At 36.7% G+C, this 25,188-nt stretch overlaps 1 protein-coding gene across 3 annotated transcripts in view; it reads right to left on the minus strand.

Moving 5' to 3' along the window:
* Positions 1–740: 740 nt before the first annotated feature.
* Positions 741–25,188, minus strand: part of LOC148939446 (protein peroxidase GPX7-like) — a 44,278-nt gene continuing 19,830 nt past the window's right edge. For all 3 annotated transcript variants that reach the window (XM_089106708.1, XM_089106707.1, XM_089106709.1), the window contains exon 4: positions 741–1,624. In XM_089106708.1, coding sequence (XP_088962834.1) covers positions 1,335–1,624 — 290 coding nt within the window. In that variant the 3' untranslated portion in view covers positions 741–1,334. The remainder of the gene's footprint in view (positions 1,625–25,188) is intronic.

The raw sequence follows: 25,188 nt of genomic DNA on the forward strand, positions 1-25,188 counted from the left end.
GGATATTTATCATTAAACTATATAGTGTTGATTCCAAATGGGAGGATAGGGAACAGTTGATCAAATGATACAGGGAATCCCAGTTGATGGTTGAAAATTTTAGTCTTTTAGAATCTTGATCAACTAGATTACAATCAAAGAAAACATGCTGAGAGTTTTCAGTAGTCAGATTACAATTTCTTCAAAGGGAAGAATGGTAGATACCACAACTAAAAAACTGCATTAAGCATAATAGCTCCAATTTTCAGCTTATAATACATCCTGTTGGAATCATTAGGTTTAAATGGAGGAAGAACGAATCCATGCTATAAAATTTTTGCTCAAGCCCTAACTACATCTCAAAAAGTTGTGGTCCTGATATTTCTTGGAAGAGGGATTTCTAATGTCTTATTATCTGCACCTTTTCTACAATGCTATTTAAAAAAAAAAACATTTGAATGTGCCAATTAGCCTGATTGATCTTAGTATCTATTTAGAGGTGAACATGACTGATAATTTTTGTGGAAACTCCCGCAAATGTGATAGGAGAATCTGTTAATAAAGCACCTGTTAAATGAAAAACTCAAACAGTAGACAACTTCGCGTATAACCCCTGGTACTGTTTATTATATTTTTTTGAGTATTCAACTTGTCTTCTACTTTATTTTGTCTTCCAGTCCATTACATTTTCAAGTTGTTTATTTTTTCTACGAACCTTCGGATTTCAAAAAACATACCTATCTATATATTAGTTGTAACTGTATCTGACACCATTTTATTACGAAATTTCAAATACAAGGTGAAAAAAATAACAATAACAGAACCGGAAATATAACATCATAGACCATCACCTTTAAGGCAGCTTACATCTTAAATAGAAGACACCAAAAAATAGAGCTAACAACAGATCTAAAATCATAGGCATTTCATGCAATATTTAACCAAACATATTCAAAAAATTCTTTTTTCCACGTAAATTTTTCTTTACTTTGTTTTCGTCGACTTAGAAAGAATAAAACAAAAGTTAACAAACTTTTTGACTTATTACTTCTTTGCTTAACAAGAAATTAAATTTTAAGCAACATGAGATGGCATTCGTAAAACTTTACGAATTTCTTATTGGTTCTCCTAAGCTGAGGACTGAAATTCCCATATCTAGGAAAAAATTCCAAAAAGTAATCCATTTTACTGTCATCAATTTTATATTTACAGATAGTATCACAGAATATCAATTTTTACTAACATTGAAAAAAGAATGGGTACTTTTGAAAACAATTGAAATAAAAGTACTTCGAGAAAATTTTGATACTGAAGACACGGTACCACCACAACCCAGAAATTATGAAAGAACTATCCTATAATTCATCCTTTACGCTTTCATTGACTACCATTGGATTAGGAGTTTTCGACTCTTCTTCAGCAGTCAATAGAACTTCATCACTACTTTTATTTCTTTCTTCACTAAAAACTTCTTCTTTAATTTGAAATTTCGTAGTATTATCTTTTCCTGCTTCTTCTACAGCACGTTTAACGTCACTGAATATCTCATCAATTGTGACTTTAGTGCTCCAAGCTTTGATCACTCTCCCTTCAGGATTGACCAAATATTTGTAGAAGTTCCATTCTGGATGTATAGATGATTGGGCTAAAAAAAAAAGCAGTTAATATTAGAAATGATTGGTTACCATTTCTAATGGCTGCTCTCATAGGAAAAGGATTATTTATATTCTTACTACTGCTACTAATAACTCAGCACGGCACAAAATCGACCGAGGTCCACGCATTTGTACATATCGCTCCTCCAACCAACTCCATTCAGAGTTTCAATCTCAGTTCACCCCCATGATATTCTTACTAAATCTTGTCGTGTTACCTCTTCTCATTATAGCTCTTTGAGGACGAAATGCTTTACTTTTGGCTCAAGTTTGATTAACAAAATGCATAATTTTTTGTAGTATATCATCTTTCAGTCATAAAACATACCCAAGCCATAGCTTTACGTTCTTTTTCCATTTATATCTTAACGTTACCAGGACAACGGGATGGAATAATTTTTTTTATTTATATAGCTTCTTGTTTCACATCTCATATCCGAGAAGCGTTGGCAAAAGCAAATAAGCCTGTCCAATTGATTTGAAAAAATTTTCCAGTAGAAATTTTGAGGATTTTAAAACGGTGGGTAAATTTGTCCGTTTGGGCACGGTAAATAAAGAATTCGTTTTTGATAAAGTGCAAGCAGATTAGGGTTAGAGAGGTTCTTATTGTATTTCTTAATTTTTCATCGAGATCTAAGCTTCCATTTTTTTAACTGAAAACATGTAAATTATTTTCATATCTAACGCCAATCTTAATCCAGTATTTGAATAAAAAAATATTTGGAATCAGCGGGAAAATAAACTCTTTTCCGACAAATGCTTCTACAAGTTTCTGTTTCTAGGAATAAAAAAAAGTATTTAAACAAAATGGAAAGGGCAGCACTGAAACTTAGAGCGAACAGAAACTAACTCATAATTAAAGTCCTGCTTAAAACGAACATAAATTACCATAAACAAGTGTGCTGTTACTACCCTCCTCACTCCAAAGTCTAGAGTGTCATTTGTGATTTACTGGAAACCAAATAGACTAGTTAAACTGAAAGCTTTATGTCACTAATATATCTTATATATCAATATTTATTTTTGAATGATTTGGCAAAGAATAATGTTAATACAAGGAAGATATCGTTTTGGAATTGTCAGAGCTGGAGGGCTGCACGAGATACGATTGAAACTTTTTTATCGACATCTAATACAGATATCTTCGGCCTGTGTGAAACTTTTTTAGACGAATTTTCAATTGAAAGTATTCATGTTGAAGATTATCAATTTTTTCATGTCGGTCGAAGTAGACAAAAGCAAGGTGGTCTTGGTGTTTTGGTTAAAAATTGAATGCCAGCTCGCACAAAGCTAGATTTTTTGCCAATGAATATTCAAATGCTTTTTGAATCTTGTGTTGTTGAGTATTTTTTTTCCAAATAATCAGAATCTGCTCATCGCAGTTATTTATTGGACTCCGTCAGCAAGTCAGGTAGAATTTATGAATCATTTTGAAACTTTGTTGGATAAATTAGGTAGTCTTAATAGTCCTTATTTAGTTATGGGAGATTTTAATATTGATTTAATGAGCCTTGCATCTGCTAACCAGAACAGAATGGATAGAAACACTGTGCAGTTTTTAGAGTGTCCGGTAGCTCATGGATTAAACCCTGTATGTTTTATGCCATCCAGGATAGCTGATAGGTCGTTTTCACTAATTGATAATATTTTTCACCTTACAACGCTGTTAATACATATGTCATTCCTGATGATTCATCTGATCACTGGATAATTGTGGCTGATTTTCCGCCTTATTTCTCGTTTAATAAAAAAAGTCGTACAAAGCGTCAAGACTTTTCGCATAAAAATTTGTTAAATTTAACAGAAGGGCTTGGTGACGTTGAGTGGAGTCTAGTAATTAATGAAAAGAAAAACTCTGAAAAGAAAATGAAAATTGTAAAACTCTTCAAAAAGGGACAAAAGACTAAGTGTGATAATTGGAGAGGTATTGCTTTACAGTCTGTTGGCAGCAAAGTTCTGTGCCAAATAATTCTTAACAGGATTCAAAGTAAAGTGGAGAAAGTTCTGAGAGATGAGCAGCACGGATTCCGCCAGAATAGATCGTGTTGCGACCTGATATTTAGCCTGAGAGTCCTGCTGGATGAATCCAATGAATGGCAAGTTCAGCTACTTATAGTATTTATAGATTTTCTCAAAGCCTTCGACTCGATACATCGCGGACCCATATGGAAGATTTTAGTGCATTATGGAATTCCGACCAAAATTGTAAATATAATTAAAGCGCTATATCATGATATCATGTGCGCAGTACAGACAGAGGGTGGCATAACGGAGTGGTTTTCTGTTAAGTCAGGTGTAAGGCAGGGCTGCATTCTATAACCATTACTGTTTGCCATAGTGATAGATTTTGTTATCCGTGGATGCAGTTTTAGTGGCGGTATACAATTAAATCCACTGAGAGAACTCAATGATGGTGATTTTGCTGACGATGTTGCGCTTATTACCCACGACCCTGAAGATATGCAACGCAACATTAATGAACTCGGTCGTGTGGCAAATGCTGTCGGACTCTCCATAAATGCTAACAAGACCAAATCAATGTCGAATGCAGTCATACCTGACTTAGCCGAAGGACTTTTGGTTAACAACGAGGAAATTGAGGAAGTGAGAGAGTTCAAGTATCTCGGCAGCATTCTTACGCAAGATGCCAATTCCGAAAGAGAAATACTGTGCCGAATAACATTGGCTGGGTCTGCTTTCAGCTACCTTAGAAATGTTTGGAGAAATAATAAATATTCCCAGAAGTTAAAGCTTAGAATTTATAATAGCAATGTGGTCTCTGTCCTTATGTACGGCTGCGAAACTTGGAGCATCACTGCTCAACTAGAACGACGACTCCAGGCATTCGACAATAATTGCCTAAGGTCTATCCTAAATATACATTGGACAGAAAGAATACGAAATGATGAAATATATCGTATGACAAATCAGACCCCCCTCCTTGATCTTATTAGAAAGCGGCGATGGATTTATTGGGGGCATATGGTGCGACTGGGGGACGGAAGGCTGCCGCACGACGCATGGTGTTGGACACCCCCCGGTCTCGGCAAATCAGAGAGACCGAAAATGACCCTTGGCATGTCACTAATGAAGGAGGCGAAGCTGGCGAGGTCCTCGTTGGAGGAGCTATGGTTGAAGGCTCAGAAGAGGTCGTCGTGGCGAACCACAGTTGCTGCGTTATGCGCCCCCAGGCGTAGGAGGACCTAAGTCTAAGTAATCCAAATAAATCCTTAGATAAGTATTATGATATATTGACTGAAAAGTTTGATCAGTATAGAATCCCAATTGGAAAGAGAAATGCTCCAAGAAAACCTTGGGTAAATGAGTCCCTTTTGAGGTTGATTAATGAAAAAAAAAACGTTTATATAAAATCAAAATGAAGTATCCTACAGAAATAAATATAATACGTTTAAAAATTAAAAAAAATTTTTGATATGGACTCTTCGAGAAAGTGAAAGATAGATTCATTTCATGATTCTCCCCGGAAAACTTGGAGTTTGATTAAGGATTAAACTGGACGAAATAAACAGTTGTCGCATCCCGAGGTACTATATGACATAAATAGTGAAGAAGTTAGAGGACCGCAAGCTGTTGCTAATATGTTTAGTGATTATTTTTATTGGCGTTGGACAATCTATCCTTTCGGCAGATATGGATTTTTCTTCTCGCAGGATGCATAAACATTATTTCCCTCCCTCTGAAGGTACGAGTATATTTCTGGCCCCAGTTAGTTTTGCAGAATTCCATAAGGCTATTAAAATATAGAAAGTGACAATTCAGTGGAATATGATGGAATATCAACAAAGTTGTTAAAAAATATTGCTAGAGTAATTTTTGAACCACTTATTCATATTTTTAATTTGTGTATCAGTTCATATATGTTTCTTGGTAGATGGAAATTGCCTGGCTAATTCCGTTACATAAAAAAAGTGATAAATATGATATAAATAATTATCGTCCCATTGCAATTTTATCACCTTTATCTAATGTGTTTGAAAAAATTTTAAAAGAAAGGATTTCTAATTAATTGGATAAGTTAATTTTTTTTACCAAATACCAGTTTGGATTTAGGGCAAGTCATTCGACACAACACGCAGTTGCAGCTCTTTTATTAGAATTAAATTATTGTTTGGATAATGATTTCCATGTGGCTACTGTTTTCTACGATGTTAAGAAGGCATTTGACACATTAAACTATGAAATTCTTTCCGATAAAATGGAAAATGCAGGCATAAGGTGGAATAGGACTAGACTCAGTAAAATCATACCTGTGTGGACGTAGTATTGCGGTAGATGTCGATGGAAAACTGTCTAAATAAAAAGAACCTTGATGATATTGGTGTCCCTCAAGGTTCAGTATTAGGTCCGCTCTTATTTTTGATATATATTAATGATCTTCCGCAAAGTTTGCAGGGGATTATTAGTCTTCCTATTCTATTTGCTGATGACACAGCTATATCTGTTAAAGCGAGTGATTCAACTACATTAATTGAAAATTTGATTGTAACTATCACTTCAGTTAATCTATGGTTTGCTTCTAATAATCTAGTACCAAATTTTACTAAAACTGAATTTATGGTTTTTGGTCGTTCAAAATGCGCCACTCAATTGATTTCTTGTCAGGAGCTTCAGGTTGGTGAGAATAAAATTTGTAGGGTTCAGTCATATCGTCATTTAGGGGTTTTTCTTGATCCATTGTTGTCTTTTCGTAATCACAATGATCATTTAAGATCATCAAACTTGCTCAAAATATTGGGTCGATGTACCGTGTTTCCATACTAAAAATAATTTACCACTCTTTAATTGCTTTGTACTTGAATTACAGCTCAATTGTTTATCTTAATACTTTTTAGACGCATTCAAAACCATTATAGGTACTACAAAGTACAAAGTATACTTGGAATTTGTTTACATCGACCATCAAAACTGGAAAATACATCTGAAACAAAAACGATGTTCTTTTTCCTAAATTTGTCGGATTTAAAACGTATACGTGATGTAAATATTTCCTTATGGCATTTTCAAATTCAAAATCCTAAAAATTATTTCTAGGACAAATCTCTGTTGATTTTGCCCCCTCATTCGGCTCGTCGGTGGGCGGGATTATACCGAATTCCTTTTTGAAGATGGAAAAGGTCAAGATTTTCACTTAGGTGTCTAATGCCATTCATTGCGAATAAATATAAGCTAAATGATAAAACTCAGACTGATCAATCCCAAAAATATCCGCTGTATTTAAAGAAGCAATTATTAAAGACTGTTTTTTAATGTTGGTTTATTTACCTTTAATGATGGTTTATTTACCTTTAATGATGGAATTCTAAAAATTATGATATTTTTGTTTGTGTTTTTTTGTTTTGTATCCACAGTGGGACGGCCTTCCATGCCCCTCCTGCCCAGCATTTCTTTTCTCTCTTCTTTTCTTTTATTCCTAGTTTCCTAAGTTTTTGTTGTTATTTTTTTTGTTAATTAAGTTAATTTTGCTATTATTATTATTATGACGAGATGTTTTGTTTTGTGTATGTCCCATTATTTGAACACCCAGCCTTACGAGCTCTGCTCTCTGTTGGGGGTTAATGTTTTTTTGCATTTTTATGTAGTTTAAATAAAGTTTAAGTTTAAGTATAAAAGTGGAAGGAATATAAAAGATGAAAATAAATAAAAGGAAAATAAAAGATGAAAACTATTCAAAATCGGTACACTGGCAGACTATCAATAGTAATATGCTAGTATTATAACACATTAGTAATATATTTTCAAGAAAGTTGGATTTTTTTTTTGTACAAGTTACAATAAACTGCTAATGAAAAATGAATAAATTGCTATTGAAGCATAAATGAAACCCAAAACGAACATGAATTAAATAAGCAATCATAACAAACAAACATACAGCAGGTACTAATATACAAATCAGTAAGTAAATCTTAAAACGAGTGAAACTTAAACTGAATATGCAAATCAAGCTTGAAACGAACACAAATCTCTACAAACAATCTCAGCAATCCCTTTCGACTATTACACATCGATCTTTACTATAAAAATGTCAAGCCTTCCAATCACTTTCGAGTATTAAAAAGGGCACTAGGCATTTCAATTTTTAATCGAATGAGCCCTTTCCGAGTTTCTACGATAACGCTTTCTATAAACACCTTATATGCCCCCCAGGGCATAAATTACAACTCTTACCCTGAGGGCTGTGAGGGGGTTGTCATCCTCAAAGACCTAATTTCCAGAACTTTCAACTACGTTAAACGAATTTCTATCTCGAAATTTTGACTGGACGTGTTTGGCAAAATGGTGGGCGTGAAAGGGGCGTTAGTTGCTCTCCAGTCACTTTCAACTATTTAAAAAGGCACTAGCCCTTTCAATTTCCAATCAAATGAGCTCTTTTGAAGTTTCTACGACAACGCTTTCAATAAAAACCTTATATGCCCCCAAGGCATAACTTGCGACCCTTGACCTGAGGGCTGGGGTGGGGTGTCATCCTCAAAAACCTAATTTCCAAAACTTTCTACTGCGTTTAACAAAATGGCTATCTGAAAATTTTGATTGGATGTGTTTGGGGGAATGGTGGTCGTGAGAGAAGGTTAGTTACCTTCCAATCCCTTTTGACTATTAAAAATTGCACTAGCCCTCTCAATTTCCAATTGAATGAGCCCCTTTTGAAGATTTTACGACGACGCTATATACAAAAACCTTTTATGCCCCCAGGGCATAACTTACAACCTTTGCCCTGGGGGCTCTGGGGGGTTGTCATCCTCAAAAACATAATTTCCAGAACTTTCAACTACGTTGAACAAAATGGCTATCTAAACTTTGATCGAATGTGTTTTGGAAAATGGTGGGCGTGAGAGGGGGTTAATTACTATCCACTCACTTTCGACTATTAAAAAGGGCACTAGCTCTTCCAATTTCCAATTAAATGAGCCCTTTTTGAAATTTCTACAAAAACTTTCTATATAAACCTTATAAACCCCCAGGGCATAAATTACAACCCTTGCACTGAGGGATCTGAGGAGGTTTATCATCCTAAAAGACCTAATTTACAGAACCTTCAACTACGTTAAACAAAATTGATATCTAAAATTTTGATTGGATGTGTTTGGGGAAATGATGGGCGTGAAAGGGGGGTTAGTTGACCTTCAATCACTTTCGACTATTAAAAAGGGCACTAGCACTTTCAATTTTGAATGAGCCCTTTTTGAAGTTTCTACAACATCACTTTCTATAGAAACCTTATATGCCCCCAGGGCATAACTTACAACCCTTGACCTGAGAGCTGTGGGAGGGGGGTTGTCATCCTTAAACACCTAATTTTCAAAGCTTTCAACTACGTTGAATAGAATGGCTATCTACAAATTTTGATTGGATGTGTTTGGGGAAAAGGTTGGCGTGAGAGGGGGGTTAGTTGCCCTCAAATCACTTTCGACTATTTAAAAGGGCACTAGTCATTTGAATTTCCAATCGAATGAGCCCTTTTTTAAGTTTCTGCGACCAAGATTTCAATAAAAACCTTATATGCCCCCAGGGTATAACTTATAACCTTTGCCCTGAAGACTGTGGGGGGGGTGTCCTGCACAAAGGTAAAATTTCCAGAACTTTCAACTGCGTGGAACAAAATGGTTATCTCAAAATTTTGATTGGATGTGTTTGGGAAAATGGTGGGCGTGGAAGGGGTGTTACTTGCCTTCTAATCACTTTTTACTATTAAAAAGGGCACTAGCCATTTCAATTTCCAATCGAATGAGCCCTTTTTGGAGTTTCTACAACGCTTTCTATAAAAATCTTATATGCCCCCAGGGCATAACTTACAACCCTTGCCCTGAGGGCTGTGGGGGTTGTCATCCTAAAAGACCTAATCTACAGGACATTCAACTACGTTGAACAAAATGGCTATCTCGAAAATTTGATTGGATGTGTTGGAGGAAAGGTGGGCGTGAGAGGGAGGTTAGTTGCCCTCAAGTCACTTTTGACTATTAAAAAGGGCACTAGCCCTTTGAATTTCCAATCGAATGAGCCTTTTTTGAAGTTTCTATGACAAAGTTTTCAAATAAAAAACTTATATGCCCCCAGGGCATAACTTACAACCCTTGTCCTGAGGGCTGTTGGGGAGTGTGCTCCTCGAAAACATAATTTCTATCTGGAAATCAACTACACCGAACAAAATGGCTGTCTTAAAATTTTGATTTGATGTGTTTCGGGAAATGGTGGGCGTGGAGGGGGTGTTAGTTGCCTTCCAATCACTTTCGACAATTAAAAAGGGCACAAGCCAAACCAATTTCCAATTGAATGAGCCCTTTTCGAAGTTTCTACGACAACTTCTTCGATACGAAGTGCCCTGGTCTAAAGGAAAGAAATAATAAATAATACATTGTGCCAACATCATTCTTATATGCCCCCAGGGCAAAACTTAAAACCCTTGCCCTGAGGGTTGTGGGGGAGTGTCTTCTTCAAAAACATAATTTCTATCTGGAAATCAACTACGCTGAACAAAATGGCTATCTCAAAATTTTGATTGTATAGGTTTGGGGAAATGGTTGGCGTGGAACGGGTGCTAGCTGCCTTTCAATCTCTTTCAACTGTTAAAAAGGGCACTAGCCGTTCCAATTTCCAATCGAATGAGTCCTTTTCGAAGTTTCTGCGACAACTCCTTCGATACGAAGTGCCCTGGTATGGAAGAAAAAAATAATAATACATTGTGCCAACATCGTTCTTTACTTAGGCAGCGCGATTGCGCTGCCTATGGTCTTTGGTCTATTTTGAACAAAATGGTTTTATAAAAAATTCGATCGCATGCATTTGGGGAAAAGAAGGTTGGTGGGGGGGGGGGGGTAGCGGGGCTAGTTGTCATTGGATCCCTTTTGACACTTAAAAAGGGAATTAGAACTTGAGTCCCCTCCGAGGTTTTTAAGACAACTTCTTCCATAAGAACTTTATATGCCCCCAGGGTTAAAGTTACAAACCTTACCTGGGCTCTGGGGGGGGGGGGGTGATGTTGAACCCGATGTTTTTATTATCTGATCGTTGGACTATTTCAAACAAACTGGCAATCCCAAACTTTTGATCAGATACATTTTGGGAACAGAGGGTGTGTGTGGGGGGGGTGTTAGATGCACTCCGATCCTTTTTATTCAAGAAAGGTAACTAAAACTTTCATTTTTTTTGTGTCGACCCCGGAGATTTCGTTACATGATCTTTGAAGTGTTTTTAACGAAATTGCTATCTCAAAATTTTTATCGGACGTATCTAGGGAAAAGGGCATGGGGGGCTAGTTGCACTCCGATCTCTTTTGACTCTTAAAAAGTGGCTTAGAACTTTCAATTTCCAATCAAACCCTCTCTGAAGTTTACACGAGCATCCCTTCTATAAGAACCATATATGCCCCCAGGGCATACCTTACAACGCCTGTCCTTGGGCCCTGGGTGGTTGTGTCGACCCCAGAGTTTTCGTTATATGATCTTTAAACTTTTTAACAAAATGGTTCTCTCAAAATTTTTATCGGATGTATTTGGAGAAAAAAGGCGCGAGGGGACTAGTTGCCCTCCGATCTCTTTCGACAATTAAAAAGTGAACTAGAACTTTTGATTTCCAAACAAATGAGCCCTCTCTAAAAGTTATACGAGCATCCCTTCATTAAGAACCATATTTGCCCCCAGGGCATAACTTACAACACCTGCCCCCAGCCCCTGGGGGGTTGTGTCGACCCCGAAGTTTTCGTTATATGATCTTTGAACTTTTTTTTTTTAGCAAAATGGCTCTCTCAAAATTTTTATTGGATGTAGGCTATTTGGTGAAAAAAAATTGTGGGGGGACTAGTTGCCCTTCGATCTCCTTAGTATTTTTAAAAAGTGAACTAGAACTGTAACAGGATCAAAATGTCAAAAACCTCAAATTACGTTGTAAGCCTCCCTTCCTTCCAATTTAAAGTTAACCACGCAAAATCGAACCGATTAAACTATTAACCTAAAATCAGGTAACCAACAGACATCAAATAAGGCTTGGTCGTGCAATTTAAAAAGTAACAAACAAATGTATCTTAACCGAATAAACTTTGTATAATCTTTCCCACAACAAATGTGGCAGCAATAAATATCAGTGTGACTAAATGTTAGGCAACAAACGGTCAGGGGAAGGTAAAATTTATTAGACAAAAAAATAGCCACGAGAGATACAAAGTATTTTCGTGTAATCAAGTTATATTGTTCCGAAACAAAGTTTAGTTAGGTATTCCAATGTAACCAAGTTGTATTGTCCTGCAACAAGTTTCATTGCGATAGATTATAAGCCACCTGGAAACTAAGTGACAAGTCGTTAGCAATAAATTTATGAAAGTAATACTTTGTTTGTCAAGAAAAATTCCAAGATGCAAATCTCATAGCTATAAACTGTGTGAAAGTTGAAGTATCCAATTGGTGTATCCTCGGTCCAATAGGAATAAAGATAACATACTTTTAGCAACGCCTTAATGTAACCTCTGGCGAAATTTTGATAGTATAGTTAGCTAGGATTTTGCAGTTTTTTGCCAGTCTAGAGGAGTTTTTAGGAGTTCTTGACCAGACTTATACGAGTTTTGAGTTAACCTATTAGCAACCCACTATCAATTTTTTGACAGTGTTATGTGAGTCTTTTACTATGTTAAACCAAACTTTGAACTAGTAGTTTAGATAGACCCGTGTTGAAAATGTATCTCTCAATGTATGATAAACCACAGTGCCTACACCAGTAAATTGAAGTGCCATTTATTTGATATTCCTGAACAAGCCTTGTACCGCAAATAACAAACGAAAAGATGCGGTTAACGAATTTCATGACAGTCTTCATTGTTTACGCCATAGCCCAAGATATTGTAAAACATGGAATAATCTTCAAACACGAAAATTCGTTGCTAGCAAGCCATAATGCCTGGAAAATATTTATGAAGCTTGATCCAAAACCGTTCGAAACCTTGTTCTAACAAGTTATGAGATTGGAGAAAAATACTAATGAACTGAAGGACTCTATATTCAAATCTTAAAATCGGATAAGAGCCTGCAATCAACCAAAGGCATGCATAACAAGGAGAAAAAAGGAGATCCATCCCCCATTATTCCTAAACTAAAATCGAAATTCATAATAGACGACTTTGACAAGAAAATGGCAGAAATTGATAAGGCTCTAGGAACCAACAACAGAGAAAGCCGAAGAAGAAGAGCATTAAGTAAAATGGAAGATTTCATAAGTGAACTTATTACAATAAAATCAACCAAAAGCCCTCCCGCAACTACTTCCAAGAAAAACAAACTCTATGATGGAAATTACGCCATGTTAAACGAATTGCCGAGCATATGGAAATACCTTAAACAACTGCGGAAAGACCATACCGCGAGCAACATTACTAAGCAAACATCATCGAAAGGAAAAAAGGAAAATATTAACAAACCACGAAGAAAGATACCACGACAACCACACCCATACCTGAGGCCCAAGCCAAGGAAGTACAATCCTCATTATCGGAAATCACAACAAATACAGTTCCAGAACTAATCAAACTCGATGGTGACTCACGAAGAAAATTAACCACCCTGACTTATTAGAAACCAATGACATTTAGAAAATGGACATAGTCTACAGGACCAACATTTACGGATACCCACTCTTTCGGCAAAGTCTTTATACAAGCAAGAGCAATAATCCCAATAATCCATACTGAGACACAAACCATATTAGTTCAAGGGTACGATACCAATAGCAAAAAGAAAAGCCCCGAAAAGAAGAAAAAAGAAGAATACGTACCCAAGAAATGTTGGACAATTGACGGTAAATATATGTGTGCCAGAATAGCCATGGCCGACGAGCCAGCCAAAGACTATGTCGAATCATTACCTGAACTAAATGAGAAAAACGCCCTAAGAGTAACAATTCACGAGTCCTTGTTAATATTGTATAGGCAGAGACTACAAGCATTATTCGAATTGTTCAATACAGAAATACAAAAGTTGAAGCAAAGTACCACGAGAATCTTCGAGGTATTTTTTCGAAAAAGCAAATACCACAGGTCTACTAGTCTAATTCCAATTATAGGAGAATTGGCTTCTCGCTTATTTGGGCTATCAACAGAAGAAGACTTGGATATCCTAAGGGAAAACGCAAGGAAACTAAATAACGCTATGAACGTGACCTTACATGTCCAAAAAATACAAGCCAGCATAGCCAATTATCAGAGAGACTAAATTGAAGCAATTTCAAAGAAAATCTCAACGACAGTAAATATAATGAATTACTTGAAGAACGAGGTGGATCACGTAGATAATTTCGGAGACCACACTGCCTTTCCATGACGATAAATAAAAGTTCAAATAGGGATAAAATCCTTTTAATAGACAGTGTTTTTTATAACAGTGATAGAAATTCACAAAAATACCAGATATTTCGGTCACATATACAGTGACCGTCATCAGTGGTAAAACTGTTTTACCACTGATGACGGGCACTGAATATGTGACCGAAATATCTGGTATTTTTGTGAATTTCTATCACTGTTATAAAAAACACTGTCTATTAAAAGGATTTTATCCCTATTTGAACTTTTATTTATCGAGGTGGATCACATGATATCAGATTCGAGCCTCACCATGGTGTCACTCGACATAGTGACAATGTCGTTACATAACTTAGCAACAGATGTTAGCAAACTTGAAATCGCATTATTTGCCCTTACTGGAGGAACTTTATCCTAAGACCAAGTAGATCCTTCGAACCTGAAAAGTATCTTGGATGAAATAAAGACGCACTAAACATTCGGTTTGTACATACCTACAGAACCAGAAGTAGCAAACCTATTCCACTATTACACAAAGCTGAAGGTTCACATCACGGAGATAACCGAACAACTATTTGCAGTGGTAACAATTCCATTAATAAATCAGTAATCTATATATGACTTATATAAAATTTCTACATTTCCAGCCAATATAGGCAAAACCAATTCATTCATGACTATTACGCCCGAAGCAGAATACTTGTTAGTCGATCAAGATAGAAGAAAATGTGCATTGGCTAACCCTCAGGACCTAAAGGAATTCGTAACATTCAAAAATCTAGTATGTCAGCTAACCTTGCCTATTTACAATGTGAAATCCGGATCCTGTATGTTAGATATATTAAAAAAAAAACAACAGGATGAAACCCAACAGGAAGAAATCCCTAATTCATGTGAAGCGTTAGTAGGAAGTACAAAACGAGAGATATTCATTCATCTTAGAAATGATCTGTGGCTATTTTCTGTTCCGAAGGAAACAGTTGGAACCATATCATGTTACAATAACACAGATAGAATTGATCCAACTTACAGAACCGAATTACTATTACAAGACGTGGGAGCAATAACCATAAAACAAGGGTGTCGATTGGTAACCAAAGAAACCACAGTACAAACACCATTGATAACTACAAGCACGAATATAATAAGTCCCAAGGTGATCAATTTCAAACCAGTCAATTTATCGTACACCATTCCAAGTATTAATAACGAGTAAGTAAAAACCTCAATATGGTTAAAAATAGAGAATTTCAAGGGAACTCTACCGCTTACAAAAATAAGAGAAGCCCTAGACTCCCAAATTCCCCTATTCACTAATGAAGACCAAAGATTAACATACGTAGAGGGTAGATACGGACTATTCTCAAAAAAATTTTTGGTGGAATACATTCCTGATAATAGGTTTCATGTTCACAATTTCCCTGACTATAAGAATGTTACCAACCCTGAATTATGGAAAAATTATTAGATCACATAGGAAAAGAGTAAAGAAAGATCATATTGAGTCGAGTTAGATGCAGAACCTAACCTCAGAACTCCCTGATAAACCTTAGGCCAAAAAACAGGAGGACATTATCAAGCGAATGGGTATAGAGGTCCTCATTCGTCATGCTATGTCCAGTCCCACCTCTTTAATTATTGCTTGCGTAAAGCCATGCAGCTGTGACGATGCAATATGGGTTTCTTAAGCGGCATGGGCGTGCGTAAACGGTAAAGGCATGAAAATTTATAGTAAATTAAGACCTCCTATTAAACCATGTAAGCTACCTCATGTTTAATTAGAAAGTTGAAAATTAAACGCGAAATTAGAGTGTTAAAGAACGTTTAAAATAAGTTAAGCGCAGAAACATGTGCTGAAAGTATATATAAGTATTGTTGTCAAAATTTTCATATTGTATTATTTTCCTTGTACTTAATCATTTTTTCAACGGTTATTGAATTAATGAATGAATTTTATTAATAACCTGTCTTACAATCAACAGAAAAAGACAGAGCACAAACAAAAAAAGAAAGAAAATGCAAAACTGGCAAGAAAAACAAATACAAACAGAAAGAACTACATAATAACATAACTATTAGAGAAGGTGGGCCCACTCGTGATCCAGAAGCTCTAGTTTTTTTCACGTAATTCTGAATTACCTCCTCCACGGCACTCAGAAGGTCAACAATTCCATATTTCGCCACAATATGGCGGTTTCTAACAAAAGACAGCACTTGAAGAAGATATCGGGCATACTTGAAAAATACCGACCTTATGTCTTTCTTGTTTCGTTCACTCAGGAACTTCCAAAAAGGAGACAGGTACAAGACATGAGGCAAAGCTACAGCATTATAAAGACGAGCCAAACATTTATGGCTTGAATTGCGACGGCTAGTGACAACACCCGCATAGGCAATGCGCACTTTTTTAGAAAGGTGTTCAATAAGCAAAGACCGGGTCTCTCGAAGATTACGACCAATCGGCAGGCCAAGGTACGTAATGTGACTCGACGGTGTTACGATACTTCCATCAAGCCTGACTGCAGCATTACCTTCAGGGAAATTAAAAAACAAAACAGCAGACTTTTATACATTAAACTGCAAACCAATATCAGCATAACTTTTTTCAATACGCGGAAAATTATTTTCTAATGAAGAAAGCAACCGAGACATATTTAAAATATCATCTGCAAAACTCAGAAGTGACAAGTCAATATGCTTGCAAATATAACTCGGGGAGATAACCTGTTGTGCATCATTAACACTGTTATTATACAGAGTAGGACATATTATAGCCCCTTGCTTAATTCCCTTATGAGCGGGAAGCTCCCCACTAAGCTCACCATCTTGCAAACGAACACGAAGCTTGAGGTTCCTATACATATCACGTAGTGACCTTACAATAGAAGAACGCACGCCTCGCTTACACACCTCAACCGAAATCCGGGCATGAATACCAGAGTCAAAAGCTCTCCTGACATCATACTGACCTAAGATCAAAGTTTCTCGCGAGAGATGAGCATCGAGTAATATGTTAGCAAGAAAATAAAGTACATGGGTGCACCCAAGGTCTTTTCGAAAACCAAACTGGTGTGGAGGCATCTCACACTTATCATAAATCTCATCAAACAAAACAATCTCGAATAGTTTTACAAAATACTGAAGATATCGTTACTGGCTGATACGAAGAGGGCTGTTCGGCTGGCTTCCCCTTCTTTAATATCGGGATAACCATACCCAGACTAAAGCAACTCGGGACTATCCCTTGTGTCAAAATCATCTGAAACAGAAGGGCAATGTGATGGTAGAACATAACCTCCTAAAGAAATATGTAGAGCACAAATACTATCGCAGCCTTTTGAGTATAACTTTTTCAGCTTTTTAACGGCCTGGCAAATTAAGACCGGTGACACTGAGAAATCGTCGAAGGTGTCGGTAAGCATAGAAACCAGCTCATTCTCGTAATTAGACTGCAGAACTGGATCAGGCGCTTTGAACTCGGACTCAAAGTGAGTACTCCACTGATTAGCAGAAATATATAGACGTAGGCTTAGCTTCTTCAGGCTTAGACCGAAGCGACCAAATAAGGTTCGGATTCTTACTGAGCTTTTGCACAAAATTTTCTTTGAGGGTTGCGCGGTGGGCATCTAACGCTTTATTGAACTTTCGTTTAGTATGGATTCGAATCTCGTTCACTATTCCACTTCTTGGCTTCCCGCTATCATGCCAAACTTTCAGCCATAGCTTCGCCGACGCAGAAGCCGCCGTTAGCTCCGGATTTTAGACCACCCTTTCACCTGCGATCTATTACGGATACGCTTCATAGGAACTGCTACACTCTCCGCGATACTCAGAGCATGCGATATTTCTGTACAGTACATGTTTATCTGCAGACGTATTTCACTTTCACTGCAATACGAGTTTGCATTTCTCTGCAGCAGATGGAAGGGGACGTTTATTTTACTCAGGATATCGCCTGAAGTAGCCGCAAAGAGATCATTCGACACTTGTTTCCGGCCATTGTATACTCTCCATTGAGATTTGCACGGACCCAACAACTTTGGACAGTCCAGTGTTATTGACAATGACAAAGGCAAATGGTCAGAGTATGAACCATCAGCTGCAACTTTTACTTCGTCTCTCACCGGCGAAGTTCGTTAACACATGGTCAAGATTTGAGACAGTGTTGGCAACACTGATAAATGTGTAAGCTTTTTCCTTATCAACGACATTTAACTGATCAGGAAGGGAACCTATTACGATTTGAGTCCTTTCAGATTCGGTATTAAATAGGTCACAGTTGAAGTCCCCTATTAATAGAACTTTTGTATTCCCAGGAATTTGAGCCTTCACGAAACGGCTTAGCTGAGTACATGCAGCCGTGAACTTGCTGTCCGAGAGGCTAGATCTATTATTAGTAGGAAGATAGACGTTTATTATCACAGTATCGCGAAATTTAACAGCGAGGAAGTGTTTACTTGATGCTAAAAGTTAAGCCTTAAGAGACTTTCTCACCAAAGTGGCTAAACCACCAGATTGCCGACCTCCGGATTTCACACGTTCAGCTGGCCGAATAAAACACTGGAGTGAACTTGAGAACTTGAGCAGGTTAGTATTGTCTTCGGAAAGCAGGTGCTCTTGTATACAAATTACTTCATTTGTTATGCTCATAGTATCAAGCAGAACTGTTTTCTCAAGTGCTTTCCCATTTATATTCCAAGATAGAATACATAGAATACTACACATTTTGGGAGCGTGATCCATCTTTCATGTTTTTTCTGTTATCAGGACAGGCATAGTAATAACATGTGTAGCATGTCTAATTGCAATTCAGGCACCGAGTAGGATTTTGACAAGGGTACTCAGGGGAGCTTGTGTAGCCAGTTTCTCCACAACGGCTACAAGTTTCAGCTTCCTTACAGTCCGCCGCTATGTGCCCCACATGATGACACCGATAACACCTTCGAGACAAAAATCAGAATTCTTCTAGACGGAATAGTTCGAAACCAATTTTAATCGGGTTCGTTAAGGCGGCGGACAATGCACTTTTAGAGGGGTAGTACATTTTAAACGCTTGCAAATTGCCACACTTGATTGCTTTTTCACAGTCTTTTGACAGACTTTTCAGAAGGTCCTCCGTCACGTTGCTGGGGAGACGTTTCACTATACCGATGAACTGGGAATTAACAAGTCGATTGTCAATTTTATGGTTACTTTTGAGGGCAGCCGAGACTTTTTCTGCTGCCTGCTTCGAAGAGACTGACAGTTGCCATTCCTTATTTCTCCGCCTGAGCATTACATCCGCTAATGTTGTATCACCCGGTGCCAATCTTGTTATAAGGTCCTTACGCTTTCCTGGATCGTCTAACTCAGGAGTCTTATTCTTCACGACAACCGAGAACAGCTGTTTTTCCACATTTGGCGTTTTAGGTACTGACGAGGAGGCTGTAGGCTGATTCATAGAATCAGCAATAACTTTCAAACCATTGTTCAGATTATCTAACTTGCGGGAAAACTGTTGCAGCTCACTGTCCATTTTTCTCTTCATTTCATTCACTTTGGTAGTAATAAAGACTGCAATTTCGTAACCGCACGTGGGAACAGACTCCGGTTCGAGAATAACGAAAGTCGGAAGCTCTTTACCGTCCTTAGCACAGTGCCACATGGCTTTTGCGATATCCCTCAAGTTATCACAGTCTTTTTTGCATTCGCGTAATCGTTCTTCATATCCGAGTTCAACCTCATAGTAAGTCCACAGCAGTTTTTTTGGCTTCCATAATACTGGCATGCTCAAAAAACTCTATTCCTTTGTTAACGAACATATCAGTCTTAATACCCTTCGTCATGCATCTAGATACAAAGTTTAAAACTGGATTCAATACCAGCACAGTTTTCATTTCATTAATCTAGATTAAGTCCAAAATACATTCACCAATTTCTTTGATAATTAATAATATCAAATTCTAGGCAGATATTTGAGGGTTGAACTATATATTCAAAATTTTTCTGGTGGTTACCTTGGAAGAAAAGTAACTGAAGCGTTGAAAGCTGTCTACCTTGTCCCCGAAATTTAAGGGGCAAGCGCAGCGGGTACCATATTGAGCCTGTCTCACAAGTAATCCAGTATTGCCACAATATGCCAAAACAAATGTGAATTTTTATTTTAAATTTAACATCGCTCTAATATATTTAATATCGTTAATATGATTGTTTACGACTATTGCATCAAATAATAGCCCCTGTATAATATCCTATAGATTCTGTGCTAGTGCCTTATGTGTTTTAATCTACTTGATTGCAAAGAGCATGCGATTCTGCCTAGGTATTTATATTCTAGGAAGCGGAGTAACCCAATGGAAACTCAATCATGGTATACAGGCACACACCACACATACAACCTAGTAGCATCTACTTTCATCATTCGTCAACCAACGATAAGTACTCACCAAGTAAATCCCTGAAGACAATATAATGATGACAATCGCGGTTACCAAAACCTAGTACCAGGTAACAATACCTCAAACAATATCGTCAAACTGAATACCCCACATATATCTATCGAAGATTATCTAGAAAACCACCCCGACCTAAGCATGTCGCAAAACTGCATAACATCCGTCGATAACTATCCTTAGACGGCAAGGTTCCAAACATTAAATCCTAAGGACCACGAATAATCCAGGAGGTTAATCCCTCAAAAATTACGTACCATAAACCACGAATCAAAGACAGTATGTTCAAACAAGACTCAAAAATCAACTTTTGACCCTACCGTAATTATTATTAGATGTCGCAAAACAGCCCATCGTCCATGAAAAGAAGAGCCATACATGAACAATTTTGTGGGAAACATAAACTGTACATGTTAAATCTTTCCCCAGAATAAAGTGTCCAGAGAAGACACCCAACCCAACTATTAATATTGTAATCCCAGTGATTAATCCCTCAACGACTGTGTATCCTAAATCACGAATCAAAGACAACATGTCGAACCAAAACCCTAAAATCAAGTTTTGATCCAACCGTAATTGCCTTTAGATGTCGTAACACAGCTCATCGTTCAAAAAAAAAAGAAGAGCCAAACGTGAACAATTTACGGGAAACATAAACTGTACGCGTATTAGATTTTGCCCGAGGATAAAGTGCTCAGAAGAGATACCCAGCCCAGCTATTAACATAAGCATTCCTTGTGATTAATTCCCCAACCGATATGTACCTTGTAAAAATATCAACGATTCTATAACACCAACCCCTCGTATATGATGTGAATAACCACACACGGACAATTTTGTGCAAGAAGTCATACTTATGTACATTTTAAAAAGTCTTACCCCAAACGATAAGTGCCAAAAATAGGAAACCAAGATGACAAACCATAAACAATTAGCCGACTCAGACATTAATTCATTGGAAGCCCAAAATAAAGTGACAACAAATGTGAGTATTATAGAGACACGTAGGATGATGAAGTAAGTGTGATATCTTATGTATCTACCATGTAACTTTAGTGAATCTTAAGAAACATTTCATGAAACAGATGAAACAAGTGCAAGTGACATTATTCCAGTGTTGCTCCCAGATATTAAGTTAAAATCTATCAATGTGTCAAATTCGTTTCTTTTGCAAGTTGTTTTTAATCCATATATATGAGTTACAAGTTAGATGTAAAAAGCTGCTCTTAGAAGTCAGTAGCTTATAGTGTCAGTAAAGCGTCAGGTGGAAATATTATTTAGAATTAGAAATAGTGAAAGTGTAATTTCAATATCAGTATCATATAATTGTAGTATCAGAAACGAGATAATTAAATCATGTAGAAATATTAGCATATCAGGTGAAAGTATTTTCAGCATTAGGTGGAGGAAAACAATATTTAGTTATTCAATTATATAATCAATATATTATAATCAGTAAGAAACTCTTTGGCCCTTTCGCCAAATAGAGTGAATAGTTGACGGAGCTTTAAGTAACGTTTTCATAAATATAATCGCATAAGTTAATCAGGAATGTGAAAAATTCACGTCTTACTAAATTTGCGTTAATTAAAATAATAAGTGTTAAATTTTAAAATTAACAATGGTAAAACGGGATCAAAATTCAACAAAATGAAAAGAGAAGTAGTAAACACAACGATGGGGACATAGTTAACAATGGGAAGGGTAATATGTAACGGGATCAAAATTTCAAACCTCAAATTTCATTGCAAACCTCCCTTCCCCTCTTCCAAGTTAAAGTTACCCATGTAAAATAGAACCGATTAAACTATTAATCTATAGTCAAGTTACCCACGGACATCAAACAAGGCTTAGTCGTGCAATTTAAAAAGTAGCAATCAAACGTATTTTGACCGAATAAACTTTGTACAATCTTTCCCACAGCAAATGTAGCAGCAATAAATAAATCTATCTTGAAGCAGAAGGACAAAGTGTCACTAAAATATGCAATAAATATCAGTGTGACTAAATGTTAGGCGACAAACGGTCAGGAAAAGGTAGAATTTATTAGAAAAGAATAGCCACGAGAGATACAAAGTATTTTCGTGTAATCAAGTTATATTGTTCCGAAACAAAGTTTAGCTTAGGTATTCCAATGTAACCAAGTTTTATTGTCCTGCAACAAGTTTCATCGCGATAAATTATAAGCCACCTGGAAACTAAGTGACAAAACGTTAGCAATAAATTTACGAAAGTAATACTTTGTTTGTCAAGAGAAAAATTCCAAGATGCAAATCTTATAGCTATAAATTGTGTGAAAGTTGAAGTAGCCAATTGGTGTATTCCCGGTCCAATAGGAATAAGGATAACATACTTTTAGCAACGCCTTAACGTAACCTCTGGCGAAATTTGGATAGTATAGTTAGTTAGGATTTGGCAGTTTTTCGCCAGTCTCGAGGAGTCTTTTTGGAGTGCTTGATCAAACTTATGCGAGTTTTGAGTAAACCTATTAGCAACCCACTATCAATTTTTTCGACAGTGTTATGTGAGTCTTTTGCTATGTTTAAACCAAACTTTGAACTAGTAGTTTATATAGACCCGTGTTGAAAATCTATCTCTCAGTGTATGATAAACCATAGTGCCTACACCAGTAAATTGAAGTACCATTTATTTGATATTCCTGAACAAGCCTTGTACCGCAAATGTAAGTAGAAAATAAACACATTACTTTCTTATTCATGTCTTTTCATGTTAGTATTTCTCAAGATAATTAGTCCTTGTGTCTCCTACCGCTCCTTAAGGAATCTGAATCCGTATAATCTGATTTTGACTCAGTAGCTGTTACTAACATATGCTCCCTATTTGACCCGTTGTTTTAATCCCCGTCACACGAAATCCCCCCTCAAATTATGGTGTAAAATCACGCTACTAACCACCCCAAAGATCCCCCCACTTGAGAACTTAAAAAGTGAACTTTCAATTCCAATCAAATGAGCCCTCTCTGAATTTTATACGAGCATCCCTTCTACAAGAACCACATATACCCCTAGGGCATAACTTACAAAGCTTGCCCCAGAGCCCTGGGGGGTTGTGTCAACCCCAGAATTTTTGTTATATGATCATTGAACTTTTTTAATAAAATGGCTATCTCAAAATTTTTATGTGGATGGATTTAGGGAATAAGGGCGTGGGGAGGCTAGTTGCCCCCCGAACTCTTTTGACTCTTAAAAAGTGAACTAAAACTTTCAATATCCAATCAAATGAGCGCTCTATCAAGTTTATAAGAGCATCATTTCTATAAGAACTATATAGGCCCCCAGGGCATAAATTACAACGCCTGCCCCCAGGGCCCTGGGGGGCTGTGTCGACCCTGGAGTCTTGTTATATGATTTTTGAACTATTTTTAGCAAAATGACTATCTCAAAACTTTTATCGGATGTATTTGGGGAAAATAGGGCCTCAGGGGGGGGGGGGAGCAAAGGCAAAAAGAGTTTAAAAAAGCAAATTAATATTTTATGTTTGAAAACAAGTTAACTTGGGCTGTTTTTTTTTTCAGATAGACCATAACACGCGGTAAAGATGCCATTTTTTCAGTATTCCATTATCGAGCAGTAAAAATGCTAGATCGGTTCATTCAAATATTATTTGGAGAAGGGATGTTTAGATATTTCCATGCAATTTAAGGGGACGATCAGGGATATGCCCAGCTAGAACGAAAAAGTGTTTAAAATAATCAAATTAACATTTTAAGTTTGAAAACAAGTTAACTTGGGCGGGTTTTTTTCCCGATAGACCGCGACACTTGGTAAAGATACGGTTTTTTTAGTATTCTATTATCTAGCAGTAAGAACGCAAGATCACTTCATTCTGATGATTTGGGGAAGAAATGTCTAGATATTTCATTTTGTCTCTTTGAAAAGCTAATTTTCTCATGTTGCCAAATACCAAAATGAGCATTGTACCACATGGAGAACAGGCAAAAGAGAAACAACGAAAAAAAAATGTTATTACATTACAAGATTCTATAGCTTTAGTATTCTGATCCAAATAAAAATTTATTTATTTTTCTAGATTTAAGGGGAGGAATAGACCTTTACGATTTCAAAATGAAAAATATTTCGGGAAATGTTTATAAATTTCAGAAAAAATTATCCTTCCAGAATCTCCCCTTCTAAAAGTTATTTTTTGCGATTGAATGCATGCAAGTTCTGCAGGTGGGGGGATGCTTCCAGCCTATTCCTCCTTCCCTAAATTAACAAATTTGGTACTTATGCATTATATCTTACACACCGCTATATACTGCATAGGGAAATGCTTCAGGAAACCAGACAAACGGGTATTTCCAATGGATAAATGGATCGCAAACCGTGATTGTCCTTCCGTTTACAATGTTTAATCTATTGTTGTTGTTTTTTTTTTTTTGGGGGGGGGGGGTTAGGGGGGAAAAGGTATCTAGGTTAGGTATTTAATATATGCTATGCTTTACTCCTTCCCCCTCTTAATTTGCAAATATATAGCCCAAATTTGTTTCTAAACTATTATATTTTCATCCTATTATATTTTATTTCATTAGCATTAACCAAACTGGACTTCTTTCGTGTGTACCATATAATGCACAAGTACCACAAATTTTGATGTCTCTCTTCATATTTTCTGATGTTTTATTTTGTAAAAGTTTGCAAGTTTAATTCAAAAACATAGAAATCCCTATAAAAACTAGAAGTTCTCATTAAAAAAAATTGTTGCTACTTATTAAAGATCTGACAATATGTTTTTCCTTGTTAACGCAAACCGGTTCAATTTCATATTCTTTAATTTCATATGAAAGCCTTGTCACCACTCAACT

The sequence above is a fragment of the Artemia sp. Qi Xiang Cuo genome, chromosome 21 (assembly GCF_049724085.1).
Source record: "Artemia sp. Qi Xiang Cuo chromosome 21, ASM4972408v1, whole genome shotgun sequence".
NCBI lineage: Eukaryota > Metazoa > Arthropoda > Branchiopoda > Anostraca > Artemiidae > Artemia > Artemia sp. Qi Xiang Cuo.